The sequence below is a fragment of the Melanostigma gelatinosum genome (genome assembly GCF_949748355.1).
Source record: "Melanostigma gelatinosum genome assembly, contig: SUPER_1_unloc_2, whole genome shotgun sequence".
Classification (NCBI taxonomy): Eukaryota; Metazoa; Chordata; class Actinopteri; order Perciformes; family Zoarcidae; genus Melanostigma; species Melanostigma gelatinosum.
The window spans coordinates 167,967-187,254 of NW_027635329.1; the positions used below are offsets into that span (position 1 = coordinate 167,967).

Consider the following 19,288-nt stretch of genomic DNA (forward strand, 5'->3'; position numbering starts at 1 on the left):
ACGTTGGGGCCAATTGGAGTCGTATTTCTCGGGAAACGCTTGCACATCATTTTCAGTTAATGCACCAAGATTCATGATTGTAGCTTGTTCCAGCTCACAGGAATGTTAGTTGCTGCAGCAGAGAACAGATAATAAAAAAACAACACAAACTCAATGGGGTTCTGCCCCTTTGGTCCTTGAACCCTAACAAGTAATGGTTCATCATTGGATCCTACAGCGGTTGGGCCCCTCTCAAGGGTCAAAGGATAAGTCTGAGGGGTTGTGAGATGATTGATGGAGGTGGACTTTTCTCTGATCTTTGTATTCTGTGTGACATTGGATCATTTTACCTCTTTGGGCATCAATAACTGATATAAATGCAGCCATGTGAGGCAGTCAAGTTCTTACATTCAGAGATGAATTTGTTTTCGCAATACTCAGCATATCGCAAAAATGTTTAACATCTCAATTAGATCTTATTGTGACATAAGTATCACGATAACTATTTTGGGGCCTCTGGTTCTTCCAGTGGTATGCGCTACTTCCGCCTTTGAACGAGCGTCTCGGTTTAGAAAAAGACGTCTCGGTGACGTCTCGACGAGAATTACAATTTGCAGCGGATTCATTGGCCGAAGCAGATGGGCTGATCCAGCGTCAGCTGCAGGGTTTAAAGGATGATTCATGGAAATGTGCCACCGGCTACTTTGTCTCTTTGAGGTTGTAAGAGAGGAATAGTAACTTTAGTTTGTGAAATGTGGATGTGTGTAATCCTTTAGTATTGACATGTGTGAGTGTAACTCAAAACAGACATAACCTTTCTCATAACCCACTGTGGCTACGACATGTTTAGAGTATCCATCGCCAGGTTTAAGAATAGACGACAACGCATCATCCATCATCAAACTCACATCACAATGTCGTCGACGGAGCATTCGCGCTGACGGGCCTCATTTAAAGTCATATCAAGTGACCGTCCCACTGATGGACAGGACAAGGCTAAACTGTGAGCTCAACAATGGACGCAACTCTTGTCATAGTTACATCTCGTACTTATTCAAACGCCATGTAATCAATGTTCAGCTGTCGCATGGGTTTAGTTCACATTTGCACTAAACAGCGCCCTATTTTTTTATTATAGGGCACTATAATAAGTCATTGTTCTAATGACTTAAGATGACTTTTTTTTTTTAAATCAGTTGGTAAAGATTTTCAAACTCACAGGACACTCATCCTCAAAGCAATATGAATATCGGAATATGTATTTATTTATCTTTTTTTGTTTTATCGCAGACACCTTTTCAAAATAAAGTTAATTTACTTTGTAATATGACTATGATTAATAAACAAAGACGGTGCTGTTTTTATTGCTTTTATAGTTTTGGAGATATATGAAAAATAAAATATGAACTATATTAAACGCTTAAGATTTTGAAATGTACAATATTTTAACTAGACTTTTAAAATAAGACCTCTAAACACGTTTAAAATTCTTTTTAGTTTTAGAATTATTCTAATTTCACTTCATTCTCTCCAGAATGAATAAAATAAATAAATAAACAAAAATGCAATTATTCAAACACCATTCCAACTTCCATACCTTTAATTATATCTCAGGCAAGACTGACCATACAAATGTTGCCATTTTTCCTGTTTTTGATCCTCTTGGTCTCCTTTTGTAAAATAAATGCACGTATACCACCAACACTGCAATGATTGTGCATTACAGCGTATGTTATTTACATTTGTCTGTTTCAGGACACACTGGGCTTTCAGAATATGTGCCCTACAATGATGTCACATGAATGTATGTATAGTTATATCACCATAAAAACAAGTGAAAGACAAAAGTGGAAATTGAATCTCAGATATTTATTCAAATCACACAACACAATAGGGAACAACACTTTTAAAATATGTTTGGTCTAGCTCATGATCAGGGCATACTATAGGGCAGTGGTTCTCAACTGGTCTGGCTGTGGGACCCATCATCACCCCTTAATGACAAGCCGCGACCCAAATGTTCAACTTCTCAAATGTATTTAATGTAAAGATGGTGCAGTTTGAACCTGAGCTGGAAATGTCCTCTGCAGTCGTAGTGTAGCTCTCTAGTGCAGAGAAATTGTTCCTGTAAGTCCCCGTCCCACACATGTTTCACGTAAACGAGTAAACCTCCTTTGTTTGTGATGTCTGTAGATTCGTCCATTTGTAATGCAAAATGACCACTTGCCTTAATTCGAGCTGTGGTCTGTTGTTTGATGTCATCCGACATGTCTTCAATTCACCTCCTATAGGCCTAGTGTCATTTGACGGAGGTATAGTTTTCAGTTCATCCCCTGCTGATATTAGCATTACAAGGCATTCACGCCAAATATTAAGGAGTGTGAATAGAAGGCACTCCGCAGCATAAAAAATCCCATTCAAAATAAAAGCACAAGCTTTTTTTTTTCAGGCAAAGGCCCGCGACCCACTGACAACGGGTCCAAGTGGGTCGCGACCCACCAGTTGAGAATCGCTGCTATAGGGCATATGACTTTTTATGACTTCTTGTACCATGACATTTGTTATGACAGAATATAATTGTTAGAAATGTTAATGACAAAATGTTTTTATTGCATAGTATACACTGACATTTTTGCAGCATTTTATGGCATACATACAGACAATGAGATTATCTGGGAAGTGTAAATCACACTGAACTATGTCTGTATGTCCATGTCAAATACAGACCACATCCTAGAAAATTGTTATCGAAGGTAAGGAGACCACTGAATTTTGAAATGTGTTCAAATATAATTTGTATGAAGTTGTCTATAAGGTTCCTCTTATCTTCCCAGATGTCATCTATTCAGAATCAGAACCGTTTATTGCCAAGGACGTTTGCACCTACAAGGAATTTGTCGTGAGGGTGGTGCGTAACATTTAACAATAACATTAAACTATCAACAATCAACACAGTGCAAAACATTTACAATTTACAATAAAATATAGCGCAGAACAAAACAGATAACAGGACTGTAAAACAAGTGAAGTGTACCGTAAGTGAAATGTTAAAAGTGATGAGTGTTGTTAGATCCTGGGATACTTCTGGCCCGATACGGGGCTACTTACTGACTCAGCTCTCTATTAAAAGATTGTCGAGCTGGTGTTCTTGCGAGGGAACTCGCCTGGCTCCGCTAACTGCTGTTACTCCCGACGTCTACCCTGCTTCCTCCGGTCTGAGCGCGCTCGGCCGAGAGACCAGTCCTGGCCCCGGGCGCTCCCACCAGTCGCGTCGGTTATGGCAGCTTCCCTCTTATGGATCCGTGCTCTTGGTAAATGCCAGGTTAGGTTTTAACGGCTAGGATCTCTTCTTTCTAAAACCGTAAGGGGTTGTTAAGTGGATTCGGTCTCTAGGATAACCTTACAGAACTCAGTTGTTAGACATACAATGGCTTTAACTTTTTACTACCACGAGGAACTTTTTACTACTTGAGCAAATGAATGCACTTGAGAAATTTACTTTAAATGCAGATTAGATATTTATTGCAGGTTATATTTAGTTAGTTTACAAGGGTTAAGCTACAGCTCACATAAAATGTTACTACACTTGATTCGTTACTTTAATTTTCTTCTCAGATTATACTCATTAGTTTTAGTTGCCGAGATGGCTCGGTTGGAGCTGGATTTTCAAAGGTGCGATGAAAAGGTTCTTTTGGAGTTGTTAGGAGCGAGGGTCTGGCCAGACCCTCGGTCCTCCTGCTCTGCAGCAGAGTCCGTTCAACAGTCCTCAAAACTCAGTACAAAGTCTTTCTAGGGCTGCTGCGTCTTCTCCGTTGTCCAGTTGTTAAGAATCGAGCAGTGGGGAGAGGAAACCTCCGTCTTTAAATCTTATTGTCCACGAACAGCGGTCTTCTTTCCGTGAACAGAGACGAAGTCCTCAATACATCAGTTACGATCGTCCGTATCTCCTCATCGGTGCGCTTGGACGGCACCCGTGTTGAAATCCCAGTTTGCTGTTTGCAAGTTACTTCTTTTATAACACTTTTGGGCTGCCTCTCGCGTCTCTCCCCCCTCTTCCTCAACACGGGGTCCCTCAGCCCGTGATTAACATGACATCATTGATCTGGTGCCTGTGCTTCGAAAATGACCTAACTTTTGTGTGTGTGTGCATGAGGAAATCACCCCAACTTCCCTGTCTGGGTGTTCAACATCTGTTGCACTTCCCCTTTTCCTATACTCGCACATTTGTTCCTAACTTCACTCTTTCTGCTGACTCATCCTGACAAAACACTCTTCCCACATCTCGGCTCCGGTCACACAGAACATTTGTTAATCAGTTTTTACATTTGTTAAATCAGTTTACTTAGTACACATTTGCTTATAAAATGATTATTGATCTCATCCTTCATCATTATTGTGCTTTGTGTCTTTTCTTCTCAACCATCATTATTTCCCCATCCCTTGAAGCCAACACCCTGCTTACTTCCTCTTTCTCCGTACTTTCTACACTCAGACTGCACTATACTCAGATACACTTATTATTATTATCATCAGGTTTACATTTGTTAAATCACTCTATGTATTAAACATTTGTTATGTAACGATCATACACTTTATCTTTAGATTACACTTTAACTATTGATTTCTGAGTATATGCTCTTCATATCCTGACCTTCCCCTGATCGTGTATGCATGTTTTCGAGGCAGCTCTGTGGGCTCAACTCTTCTTGACAGTGTGTTTAAATAAAGAAACAGGGATATGCAGGGGAGAGACCAGAAGGAAATGTCCTGGGGATGACAGAGTCAGTAGGGACCCGGGCTCTGTTAATGAGCCCGACTGCGGACGGGAAGAAACTGTTTGTGTGGTGTGAGGTCTTGGTTCTGATGGACCGCAGCCTCCTGCCAGATGGAAGGGGCGCGAACAGTTTATGTCCAGGGTGGGAGGGGTCGGCTACAATCTTTCTTGTTCGCTTCAGGGTCCTTGAAGCGAACAGGTCCTGGAGGGATGGCAGATTGCAGCCGATCACCCTCTCAGCAGAGCGAATGATGCGCTGCAGCCTGCCCTTGTCCTTGGCAGTGGCTACCAGGCCGTGCAGATTGAGGGTGCATGTCTAAGTGTGTGACAAATAAAGGCACATGCAACACAGCTCACAAAGTAAACACCCTCCAACAATCATACACTTCTAAAGAACTTATAGTTATATGTATAGTTAGCAGTGAGACTGGAAAGTGTATTGCAAACCAACGTAAACTATATCCTGTTCTACACACTCCAGTGCAGTATTGTTGTGGAATATTTCTATGAATAGTCGGGAGAAGAGTGTCAAAGTGTTATCAAATCAATGTCAAATGAAACAGAGTCTGGATGAACGATCAAAGTTGTAATAGTCAATTTATTTGCTTGCAAGCAAAGAGAACACAGTCTCACAGACACATCACCGTCATCTGCGAGAGGTGCTCTAATGACACAGTCAAATGCATGGACATTTATACCCAAACAGCATGCTGTTATCTTGGTTTGCAAACAAGAATAAACAGAAGAAGGAAACCAGTCAAGGCAGATGTTTTTCTTTGAAGCATAGTGTCCTGTCTTTACGATACCCTGAAGGCACTTTATGGCCTGTTTACAAATCCCTTTGTTATCAGTTTTCCCCACAATAAACCATGGATACACCCAGCCAGATGCGTCCTTTGATGTCACTGTGACCTGGTCAAAGAGTTAAGTCACAGTATTGCAGAGACGGAATGAACCTGTGAACCATCACACATCATATATGCCTGCAGAGGGTCATGCCCTTCAGCTGATGCCCATCAAGGGAAATACCGCAATCATGACCCGTGTGTGTCCCCGTCTTTAAAGACAGAAACAATGCACAGGAACAAACAGATAACAAGATAAACAAGGTTTAGTGCCTGCACTTCTAAAACTTACATTCTTTAACCCTAAAGCAGTAGACTGACATATTTTCCCATAACAGTATATAGTGACAGTATGCAGCCATTGCAAACTGCCAAAAAGCAAAGCAAAGCAAATAAGAAGACACTGGACAGTGGAAAATGTTGTAATATTCTATAAAATAACAAAGATAGGCCAGATTTGGACAAACCTGTCGAGTCTTACACAGTTGCCACAGACCGCGTGAATACCGGTCCACCTGCAGCGTCTATACGACCAAACAAAACGCATGAAGTCCTCACAATTAGTCTGACTAATTAATTTGCTCATTTCAGAAATGTAGTAATTCGTTGAGCTTGCTGACTTTGAACAAAGCTTTAAAAAAACATTTTAACTCCAAAGTGAAAAAGTGTATTCAGCCCGTCCAGATCACTATTTAGTAGATCACCAATTACATCCTCCAGTCTTTGTGGATGGGCCGTGAGACATCTTCTCATTCTTTATAAAGCTCTCAGGTTCTCCCCTCCGCAGGATGCTGCCACCACCTGCTGCTGATATGTTGATGTGCAGCGCGTGCCAAATATACAGGAGATGACTAAATCTGCTGACTAGGTAGATTTACTCCTGTGCCATTTCTTAATGATTCTGGACTCAAAGGAGTTTTTGTGTGACTCACAAATGTTCTGAGATCTAGTCAGGCTTGTTTGTCTTTTGATCAGAGTTGGTATAAGTATTCTTTTCCCTTCATGGTTGAGGTTTTACCAGAAGGTGAAACTTCCAGATACATTTCTATGTATACTACAATCAGCTGGAACCCCTCGTCTACACACAGGCCATCCCCATTGAACATATGACTTCCAGAAGCAACTGGCTGTACCAGTGATGACTTAGGTGTCCTATTAAAGGAGCTGAATAATATACACGTCCAATGCAAAACATGACTGCTTTTATTCTAGGAGCAAACTAAACAGAACCTAAAACAATTGAAGAGCTTTGTACCACCCATCCATTTTCCTCCTCTTATCCGGGGTCGGGTTGCAGTGGCAGCAGGCTGACCCAGACCTCCCTCTCACCGGCAACATGTTCCAGCTCATTCTGGGGGATCCCGAGGCGTTCCCAGGCCAGCTGGGAGATGTAATCCCTCCAGCGTGTTCTGGGTCTTCCCCGGAGTCTCTTCCCAGTTGGACGTGCCTGGAAAACCTCCAGTGGGAGGCACCCTGATTAGATGCTGAACCACCTCAGCTTTGTAATGCCATAAAATCAAATATTTCTTTTGAGTGATGAGTCTACGAGAGATCACCGAAATGTTTATATTGTAAGATGTCTTGCTCAGTCACAATACTTCAAAATAATAATGCAAGGAATCCTGATAAAGAAACGATTGTTCATATCATGCTCATGCAAGGAAATGAATATTTGTGTTATTGGACCAACAATATCCGGGTTCCGGGTTCGACACAATCAACTGCAGAGTTCATGCTTGTGAAAACGAACTATTAAGAACGCAGCAATGACACATTAATCTTATTGTATTGTTGAGCTGAAGGACTGCAACGCATTTAGAAATGACATGTGTCCTGCATAAATAATACTGAATAAAATAAGTCATTAAAACAATGTATTTTGAGGCCTATGTTCTGGAAAACCAGAAACAATCAAATATAAATGTTATTAACCTAGAAACACTGGCAGGACCGCTACAGAACGCCATAACTTTAAATAAACATGTTTTACCACATATTAAGCATTTATTAACAGTCAGTTTTTTTATTTGGATTTTCCTTTGTTTAGCTTAACAATACAAAATGCTGTTGACATGCAAAGTCCACTTCTAACCATTTACAGCACAACATTATATACATGTGTAAACAGTACTATCTGCTGCTTGATAGCATGAAGCGGGTGACGCCCCCTCCTCGGAGCTCTCGAAGGCGCTGGCAGTGTCGCAGCATGTTCAGAATCCCTTGAAATCGTTTGTCTGCCTTCATCTGAGTAAATTCGCGAATGTCGTCTTCCACCACAAAATACTGACCTGAAAGACATTTGGACAAGTCTGTCACCACTTGGACTTAGCGTATTGATGTATCGGATCAGACCAAAATGTCACATCAGCATTTATTAAGGATAGAACTGAGCTGAGAGCAGTGATCATCAAAGGGTCCTAGTGAATGCATCCTCCATTACTGATCAGTGTACCTTTTGTACCCTTCATCTCCTGGTCCTTGAAGCGCTGGTGCAGCTTGCGCGTTTGATTGTTGAGAGTTTTCGCCGACTGACGGAAGATCTTGTACTTGGCTGTTACAGCCGCGTTGATGCTCTGCACGGCTGTATTGAGTTGATGATACGACACGCGTCCTTTCATGTACCTGAGGGGGACAGGACGACCAGCTTCAGAGAACACACAGCTTATAAAGCAAGCTTCAACGTAAACGCATACAGCAAAGAAACCTCCTTAATGTGCTGTCCACTCACAGCTGGAATATGGTCAAACATGTCATCATTAGAAAAGAAAGAGTCTGAACTAAAACATGCTACATAACAGGGATATTTGTGTCTATTTTTCAGAGAATGAAAGTGAAGCCAAATCTGACATGTAGAGTAGACATGAGTCACAGTGCAGAAGACAACAAACCAGATTTGAAGTATTTTGATAAATTGTAAATATTGAAATGGCCAAAGGGGGCAATTATCATGTTCTTTTAGATACGACTCTTATCGCTTCAACCTAAACCCGATCTAAGAGTCTAGAACCACAGCCAGAGAAAGTCCATTTAGGACGTTAACTATTTGTCAACCGATTCAGTAACTACACAGTGAAATATTAGAGAGAAAACATGAGGACAAGTCTAGAACAGCAGCAGGTCCACAAATGCAGACATACGCTCTTTATTATGTTAGATAACCGACCAAAGACTATTAAAACATAGAAGAAAGAAAAGCGTAAATCACATGGACCTGAAGACCAGCAGGACGTTCCAACAGTTTTCTCGTATGAGTGACGTGAGTCACTCCAGGGGGGAACGTGGGAGAAAATGTATGCGTGTCTTGAAGTATATTTGTGTAAAATCAATCATATCAATAATGTGAAATGTCTCCATGTATATTCATACTGTGATATTGGCCGTATCAGTGTCATGGTATTCACGTCAGTGAGACCGGGAGTCTGTAGCGGCCTTGGGGAGGGGGGGGTATGACGTAGATAGAATCAGGAGAAGACTAGTAGGGAAGGAGACTGTGGTTCATCACAGACCCTCTTATGACTAGTCCGTGGTGCACAGTAGGGTTGGGTACCGAAAAGCGGTATCTACACGTCACCGGTATCTACCGGACCAAAACGCAACGCAGATTTCGGTGCTTCCTTTCGGTGCCTGAGCCGATTGAAATACTTTTTTTTACACTACTCTGATGACTCCGTCCTGGCAGCAGGACTCGGTCCTCCGCTCCTCACTCATAGTATTATTACAATGGGGTACTTGTCGCTCATAAGCACAACACCACAGGCACGCGAAAGCTTCTTCTTCTCCTCCTCCTCTGAGGTGTACTGGCGGTTGGCAAACGACGAATTGGTGCATTACCGCCACCAACTGGTAAAATAAAATAAGTCATGAGACGTGTCGTATTTTGCCAGAGAAGGAAAATATGCTCATATTGCTGCAAAATAATTGCTGAAGTTTGAAGCTGTAGTGTGTGTACAGAGTGTGTGTGTTTTGTATTTATTTATATTTATTTAAGTATGCTGTAAACTGTTAACATATTGTTCATAGTTAAAAAGTTTGAAGCTGTAGTTTGAAGCCAAGTGTTTTGTATTCATTTATATTTATAGTATACTTTAAACAGTTAATATATTGTTCAATTTGAACAAAAAGGTATCGGTTCAGGCACCGGTATCGTTTTAAAAGTATCGTTTTAGCACCGGTATCGGAAAAAACCCAAACGATACCCGTGCACAGTGTAACTTTTCTAGTGAAAGTTCAGAGGAGGACATCGTTGAAGGGGGGAAGACTTAGGGTAGAATGGAGGTATGAATAATGAACAATGCTATTGTGAAGAGAGTTTACTCCGAACAGCTCGGTTTACTTGTATACTTTGTGATGCAAACAAATCTGCGTGAACTGAAGAAAATCCAATCTCTCATGTGTTCTGTGGGGGTTCGTTACTGAGCTCCTAGTAGTGAGATCTGTGGTGTCTCACCACGAGTCAGCCATCAGGTAAAGTCAAACCACAGCACTAATAAGAGCAGATGAAGGGAAGCTCGTGTAAAACGCCATACTCCATATACAATGACCAAGAAGAGGTTAGAGTGCAATCCCCAGCTGACATCATGAACAATATCAACCATCATATCTCATCATGTTGAATATTAGTGAGCGCTGAGACTTACGATGGGATGCTCTCATACTCCGGCATGGTGATGACCTCAATCTCTCGGACGACGCACTTGTTGGTCTTTTTGACGTTTTCGGACTGGGCCGGCTGAACATCTGCTTCTTTCTGGGTCAGTACGGGTTCACCTCCACTGAGAGACGAGACATTATACAGCTGAGCTCGTGATCCATTAGCACGTTCTCAGAAACAACCGCCAACATCTGGGAAGGAGCTGTGAAGGCTGCTTATGTCTCTGTGTGTGCGTGTTAGCGTGACCTGTAATATATAACCTATAGTGCATGCTTGATTAATTCAAGTTTCAATTGCATTAAATGAATCAACTAGATACAAAGGATGCAGTCTGAGTCTGTACTTGTTGACTGATTTACTCATTTGGGATCTGTATTAGAAGAATGGTTGGAGGCCAGTGTTCCACAGAAAATCATCAAGCATCAAACATGCGTCCTCACTTTGCTGGGCCTCTCTTTCTGGGCATGTGTACAGGTATGTTCTCCTTAAGGTGCTGGACATCCTCCAGATCCTTCTGGAACGTCTCCTCAAGTTCCTTAAACACAAGCAAACAAAAATCAGGAAGTATGGTTGAGGTTATTCAGAAACTGAGGGGGGGATTCTTTGACATAATCTAGAAACAACAATAAGTGTTTGCAGAGCGTGTGTCTGCGCGGAGCACGAAGTCTGGCAGTGCCCGGTCCTCAGAGAGGGACACGCGACCCTATGATTGAAATACTTCCACTAGGGCTGGGCGATAAATCGATTTAATCGATTAATTCGAATGTGTGCTTTAAGGCGATGTGTTTTATTGAAAATCGAGAAAATCGCCCCCACCCTCCCCCCCCGTTGGGTTCCCGTAGTTGAGTGCGCGCGCATTGTTTACAAACGAAAACAATGGCGGCCAGCAGTGAAGCTCTCGTTCTTAAGAGAGGGAAGAATGTGTCTTCGGTGGTCTGGAAATGGTTCGGGTTCGTGTCATCTGACACAGAACAAACAGCCTCAAACAGAGGCATGCCGCCGAGTGGGAGAAGCGTTGCACCCTGAGGAGGGAGCAGGACCGCGGGAGCACAAGCGACGCTGTCTTCCTGGCAAAAAATATTTCGAAAAAACATGCACTACTGTTTAATACTGTTGGTTATGTTGTGAATGCACTTGATTTTGTTTACATGCACTTATTTACTGTGCAAAATATGTTATGTTGATGTTAGATCAGATGTTGCACTTTTGAAAATGTGAATGTTAAAGGGTCACATACATTTTATTTCATGCTGTGTTTGTATCAGTGTATTCAGTTAGAAAAGCTTACTGTAAAAAGTTACATTTGCACAGTTGTTTACAATGGAAGGCTACTATTTAATGCCATTTAATGTTATGTTTAATTTAATTTTATATTTAAATGATTCAGGGAAACAAAAGAGTGACCAAATACTTTTTGTATACTACAGGCACCTTTCTACAATGTTCAGGTTTTGTTTGCACTTTATTTTTATCAACCTACGAGGGAAAATCATCACAAAATAAAATAAAAAATTGTTTTCAACAGCTTCTGTCATCTGCAAAAATTTGTGGGGGAAAAAAATCGATTTAAATCGTGAATCGGATTTTTTGTAAAAAAATCGGAGATTTTTTTTTTAGGCCATATCGCCCAGCCCTAACTTCCACACTGAAGACAGACAGAAACTCAACAGTGTGGCGCAAACTGGTGCAAACTGAGAATGAGAAATGTCTCACAGCTCTACAGCGGGTCTGCACTTTCTAAAGCAAAAGCATCCCGGAGCCCTTCGTCAACGTGGAAGCAGCAGAGAACACTGTTTACGTGTTGTCACGCGACCAAAGCAGGAGCTGAATTTGGGATTTGCTGTGTGGGCGGTGCTCTGTGATTTTAGGGAGAATTTTTGCGTGTCTTCTGACATTATTCCGTTTTATATTTTTGGTTTCGTGTTGGCGTGAGAGAATGATTATAACTGATGTTACATTCTATAAATCATTTCAAACACTGACCAGTGACCATCTTCACTGCATTTTATGTTTATTGCAGTGATGAAATCAACTTGTCAACCATTTCAAGTTGTAAATAAAGTACTTCTCTCCACTTCAGGGAAAGGTTGCTATGAAATAGTGATTAAATAAATCAATGAGTCACAACCAACCATTTGATCAGACATCTGACAAATAATCTTGTCAGATTCTGCCACACTTTTGCTTTTATGAGAAGATGATTGAATCAAATTGACATATTAATCACACATGTTCTTTTTAGATTTATTTGCATGATATTAGCAGTTATATTAATCCTGAATTCATAAAATAATCGTTAGAATTTTGTCCACCAGAGAGCGCCGATGTTTATTACACTCTAGTTCAGTGGTTCTCAACTGGTCTGGCTGTGGGACCCACAATCACCCCCCAAGGACAAGCCGCGACCCAAATGTTCAACTTCTCAAATGTATTTAATGTAAAGATGGTGCAGTTTGAACCTGCGCTGTAAATGTCCTCTGCAGTCGTAGTGTAGGGAGCTCTCTTCTGCAGAGACATTGTTCCTGTCGGTTTCACGTGAACAGTAAAACTGCTTTGTTTGTGATGTCTGTAGATTCATCTATTTGTAATGCAAAATCACCACTCGCCTAAATTCGAGCTGTGGTCTGTTTGATGTCATCCGACATGTCTTCAATTTGTCTACTTATAGTGCCATTTGACAGAGGGTTAGTTTTCAGTTGATCCGCTGCGGATTGATCAAACATGTCCATGAGACACTTGTGTGACGTCCTCAGGTCTTGACGTCGTCTTCGAAAGTACTCAACAGGTTTATCTTTGAGAGAAGGTGTTTTGTTTCCAAATGCCACTTCAGTTTTCACGGCTTCATGCTTTCTTGTGCCAGAACCTCGCTGCACAAAACTCACGAGGCTTTTCCCTCTTTTGTCCTCAATGTAAGAAAATCCATATCTCATGTAGTCAGTGTTGTACTTGCGTTTTCCTCAATTAGCATGAAAAAAAACTGTTTCTTCTTCTATACTGTGAAATGGCAGGTGTCTATCAGCATTACAAGGCATCAACGCCAAATACTGTTAAGGAGTGTGAATAAACGGCACTCCGCTGTGTAAAAAAAATCCCCTTCAAAATAAAAGTACAGATTTTGTATTTTGGATGCATTTCTCTGTAAAGCAGCTGCATTGGCTGAAGTTTACCTTCAGCTGCTTTAGTTGCTCCTTCTGTCGACCAACACATCTTTCAAACTCCTCCAGAAGTTTCTCGAGTGTCACAAATTCTTGTCCAAGTTTCTTTCTTTGAGGCAATTCTAAATGTGGAGAGAGAAAAACACAATTACACATTTTAATGGCCCAACGCTTAAGCAGTGCATAATAATAATAATAAAAGAGAAATAAAAACCCAACGTTACGGGTCTGGTCTCATATCAATTCACTGTAACATACCGACCATTGACAGATCCAGCATGAGGTGTATGGACGAGATCCTGTCATGAATGTGGTGGCTGACACCCTCCAGCTCACTCATGTTGCCGACTAGGAGACACATTCAATCATTAAACGTGGCACATTAACAAGAGTTACCTGGCACATTTCATGAATAACACTTTAACATTGGTAAATGTACTTAATACCTCAGGTTAATCTATTCATATCAAACTGTACAACTACAAGCAACGATGGGAAAAGAAATAAAAAAATATCAGCTTCACAAATTCTGAAACTAGTTGGCGTCTCTGGCTAACGCAGTCCAGAACTCCAAGTATAATGTTAGTGTGTGTTCGTATAATGTTAGTGTGTGTTCGTATAATGTTAGTGTGTGTTCGTGTAATGTTAGTGTGTGCTAGTATAATGTTAGTGTGTGCTAGTATAATGTTAGTGTGTGCTAGTATAATGTTAGTGTGTGCTAGTATAATGTTAGTGTGTGCTAGTATAATGTTAGTGTGTGTTCGTATAATGTTAGTGTGTGTTAGTTAGTATCATGTTAGTATAATGTTAGTGTGTGCTAGTATAATGTTAGTGTGCTAGTATAATGTTAGTGTGTGTAATGTTAGTGTTTATCATCGTGTAACGCTAGTCTGGAGGAGAACAAAGCAGCGAAATCACAAATAAAATAAAGGTTTCATCGGTTGCTCTTTCATTTAAGTTCCCCTTAAAAAAGTGAATCGTTAAGCCAACTTCGGGGTAGTCATAAAAGTGAACTTTTGCGTCGAACGTTACTCAACGCTCGACACCACTCTTGTGTTTATGTGGACAAGATAGTGAGCAAACAGCTCGTGTTTAGCGTCGACGCTAGCTGTCGGTTAGCATTATTATATCGGGCATATCAGGAACACACGGAAATACCGTCAGACTGAGACACCACCAGACTGCCACGGTCTGCGTCTATATAAAGTCATAAACCTACAAAACAGGAGTTAATTGAGATCACTCACGATGAGTTGTGTTCTCCGTCACCCGACTCTTCCTCAATGTAGCGTTCCCGGTTCAAGCCGCATTTGAAATGAGACTCGATACGTAAAGGCCAGTGCGCAGTCGCAAACGCTCTTCTTCTTCTTCTTCTTTTTTGAAGTGTATATGGCGGCAAACAATGCATTTGCGCATTACCGGAACCAACGGGTATGGAGTGTAGATCATGACGTCTCGTACTTACATTGTTTCATAAAAGAATCTTAACTTAACACTGCACAGCCAATTTTCATTGCCTTGTTCCATGTGGAGTATGGAAGGCCCCAAAACATATTCACAGTGCCTTTGCTTGCACATCCAATCTCTTGAGAGCTGATTTGCCTGCTGTTCAAAACAAAACAGCCATAATGTAATCGTAATCTTTTAATTGCTCTCTAAATTATTGATTGTGTATCCTGGCCCGCAGCCCATGTACTCCCTCCGTAATACATAGAACACCTCTTCACACTTAGTCACAGTGTCAATACATGTATGCTTTTTCTATCTTTTATCAAAGTACAAAGTACAACCCAAGACTTGAACTTCTCCTACCCTCACGATGGTCTGTTTATACATTAAACCTTCACATTTAATTAACATATTCAGTCTTTTATACCCCCTTTCCCCAGCCACCAGCTATTTCACTTAGGACTTTGTGAAAGTGCAATCTTTTCCTGGTTGTTCCGCAACAGGGACTACAGTCCTGTAGTTCAGATACAGATCTATTCTGGAGGTTACAAAAAAACTCAGCAACTCAGAAGACTGATTGTGTGGAGGAGAAGCTAACACTGGGGCAGTTGTACTCATTATCCAGTTTACAATTTACATTTACAACTCCATTTAGGTTTGAGCCTTTTGAACACACAATACATGAAAGCAACATTTGAACTGAGCAGCTTGTTTTTCTTCCTTCAGGAAGTGCTGTCGGACAGGTTCCCTCAGCAGGTAACATTTTACCAACTCATTACTATCGATCCGTTATACTGCCATCCTCTCAGGTACGGTGACACACAGTCGCCGTAGAAACCCTCACAAAGTAAAATACACGTTGACGGGTTAGTTTGTTTGAATTACGCAGTGGGACAAACCAAGCCAATTTAAAGAATGTTGACATTAAAACGATCCTGCAAACCACGTTTCCGAAGCAACAATGCTTCATAAACACTTTTTATACCACACATGTTTAACGTTTTTAAAACATTGGTACATATGTTTATTACTGTTTCACTTGTTTTGAGCAGAGCTGCTACTGTTTCAATGGACATCTGCTCAGTGAGCTGAGCTAAACAAAACTTCTCCCGTCCATCAAACTTCTATACTCACTTATCGTGTTCAAGGAAGCTCATCGCAACATAAAAGGGCAGGGAGGGGACAGCATACTGATCAGGTCGCCAGCGACAGGGCAAAGAGACACATTCACACTGTTGGGAATGTAGAGGGGCGTGTTTGGGTTATCAGCATTTAAGAAACTGAATTCTTGACATCAATAGAATTATTAATGTAAGTAACAATTATTAATGATTATTAATAACAACGGGGCACCACCCTGTAAACAGGGACTAATAACCAAACGATAAACTAAGTCTCATAATTAGTGGCCACTCGTAATGTCAATGGAGTGGTCTCGTGTGACGTCACAGTTTAGCTGTCGGCCATGTTGGAGTACACACAAAGCCACTGGCATGCACGGCTGAGTCGCAGAACCTATCGATCATGGTGAACTTTTGTGCTGTCTTTGGTTGTGGCAGCAGAGCTGATAGAGACAAGAAATCATTCTTTGGTTTGCCAGCGGTCATTACACATCAAGGAAATTACACGAAGGAGCTATCCAAGCGACGTCGCGAGAAATGGCTGTCGCGCATCTCTCGGGATATAAAGGAATCGAATTTGGGGTACACTCGAGTATGTGCGGATCACTTTATAAGTGGTCAGTGATTTTATTTACAAATTCGTTTGTGAACAGTATTTAATAAAGGAAATATAAATTAAACATGGACATGAGAAGGTTACCGAAGCTTCATCGGCCCGTGACAGCAGTCGGTACCAGAGACGTGTCGAGCGTGTACAACAGGCGAAACACAGAGATGCAGCCTCAGCATTGCTTGATATGAGTTTAACGTCGTATCATGTATATATATATATATGTGTATATATATATATATATATATGTGTGGGGGGGGGGATGAAGTTAGGAGTTAGTTGAAAGTGAATTCCTACACACACGCACACAATGACATGCACGTACAATGTAAACAAACACACGTGTCTGTTTGCGCTGAGTAAACATTGAATATTGCTAAATATCTGACCAGATCTGTATATATTTACCCTTCCAATGACGAGATGAGAATTCTCGACGACCGTTGCTTTGACGTCTCGGACCCATCCACTGACAAACTGATTATAAGCGTCGAGCCCTTTGTAGCACTCCAACTCGTCTTTCGTGTAAGGACTCGGGGTGTTCACGAGATACGCGTAGATGTTGGCGTAGTTTACCGATGGAAGGTAAGTAGGATCGGCACTGAAACGATCTGCACTCATCGTATAAGGATCCAAGTTACCAATAACCTTCAATTTGGCAAGGTAGCGAACCTTTGATGCACTATCCAGTGATTCAAAGTATGGTATTTTCGCCGCACTTCCTTGTTTACTCGCCGCCATGGAGGATCTGTATGTACTCCAACATGGCCGACCGACCTGGTAACTAAGGAGATCGTGACGTCAGTGAGACCACTCCATAGTCGGGTGCGACTACACATTCAAAGTGACAGTGAAGGGTTAAGTTCGTACGCAAGACTACTACATACAGATCTTATTACACAAATATGCACAAGTAATCACAAACGACTGCTCTTTAAAATATAACAGAATTTATTAAATCGAAATAATAAGTGATCAGATCAATTAATATCACAACCAACAACGCTATCATACAATTTTATGTGCCTAATATCTAAACAAATGAATAAAATGGGTGATGATGTATGTAATACAAGTATGTGTGTGTGGGTCTGTGTGTGTGGAAAGGAAGGTGGGTCTTAAAGCTATCGCTAAAGACTACAAAGATGGCGTCGTCGAGTGACACAGACAAAAAGGGAGGGGCCTTAAAGAGCTATAGCTAAAACCTACCACCAGATGGCGGAGTCGAGTGACTTAGACCAAATGGCGAATGGAAGGGGGGGGGGGGGTCAGCTATATGTGGTTGCGTGTGTCGGCGCACACGTGTGTTAGAACAATAGGTGAGAGTTTCACCCACAATCCGGAGCTCTATGTGTGTGCAAGTTACGGAAAACAAGAGGAATAAAAGGGCAGAGAGAGAGGAATCAGAGTTTCTGTGTGCGATGTCGCGTCGTAGTGAAAATGAGGATCGCCGATCGTATCTCACACAAGTTGCCGTTGTCGCTTCGCGAACTTACGACACTTATGCCCGATAGTCGCGTTTCCACACTTCACTCACAGAATCGATTCAAGGAAAGAGAGCAAGAACAAAGATGAAATCAAATAATCCCAAAAGCAACAGTCAAACAGGAAACGCACAGTACGACGGGCCTCGGAGCTCCGTCGACGATTGCGTTTCTCTCAGCAAAACGAAAACAATGACTTTAACACGACAAAAACACGGGAATAATAACATATAAATGAATGGCCTGAATTAAACTTAAGTTCATTTAAGCTAAACTACGCCCAGACACCGTGACTCTTACTATGAGATGCTTCGTGGCAAGGTTGTAGAGTGTTTGTCGATGAATGGTCTTTCCTCCTCCAGGAGGAAAAGAAAAGCGTGAGGCTGCTGCTGTTTCGGCGTCGCTGGTGAGCGGCTGCTGTTTCGGCCTGGCTCGCTGCAGAGAGGAGGTGGTTTCCAACGTCGGTTGAGACACGTGTCGGTTCGTATCTCCCGGTAATGGTCGGTGAAGGAAGATTGTTTGGTCTCCCTAGTACCGTAGCGTGTACACGAAGGTGGGGAGTGGCGCGTGGGAGGAAGGATGCTTTCCGCGGGCCAAGGCCTTAAACTCAGAATAGACGTGGTCGATTTCGTCCAGCGAAATGGCACGTGCGTGCTGAGATGAGTGGGGGTTGAGGTCGATCGGGTCCTCTGGTGATTCTTCTTGAGACTAGACGGAAGTCCAGAGCGAAGAGAGCGATTTTGGGTTGCGTTGCCATCATCAGCTGAGAAAGGGCAAGCTCAAATCGTGGCAGCGGCAGCTAGTACAGGCACTTCCTGTTGCAAGCTCAGCTGCCACGACTTTCCGTGGCAGCTGAGCCTGCAACAGGAAGTGATTGCCACTGTATGTGGCAGCTGCCACTAGCATCTTGTGGTAGCTGCCAGCATTTCGGAGCGGATTCCTCCGTAGTTTAGCCTTTATTTGTCGTTATTTGACATTATGTGACCAAACATTAAGGTCATTGAAGGCATGACTGTTGGTAGTTGTAATTAGTTTATTAAAAAAAGGCCGAATTATCATGGTATGGCCACTCGTTTTTGTCAAGAAGCTAATTGCGGGCTAACTTCAGTTGATACCTGTTGGCCATGGCAACGATAAACACTTTCACGCTGCAGACTAACGGAATGCAAATTATAAATATGGATGGATATGCATTGTACTGTTTAGAGTGATAGCAATCC

General features: G+C 41.8%; 1 protein-coding gene across 1 annotated transcript; it reads right to left on the bottom strand.

Annotated features, from left to right (window-relative positions):
• Positions 1-5,422: 5,422 nt before the first annotated feature.
• Positions 5,423-14,740, bottom strand: LOC306786633 (SKA complex subunit 1-like). The gene is made up of 7 exons (XM_079297437.1): positions 14,652-14,740; positions 13,663-13,752; positions 13,417-13,526; positions 10,690-10,784; positions 10,236-10,370; positions 8,051-8,220; positions 5,423-7,886 (listed from the first exon to the last, which is right to left on the bottom strand). Exons 2-7 carry the CDS (start codon positions 13,742-13,744, stop codon positions 7,729-7,731), a joined length of 750 nt encoding a protein of 249 aa, XP_079153563.1. The 5' UTR covers positions 13,745-13,752; positions 14,652-14,740; the 3' UTR covers positions 5,423-7,728.
• Between the last annotated feature and the right edge of the window lie 4,548 nt (positions 14,741-19,288).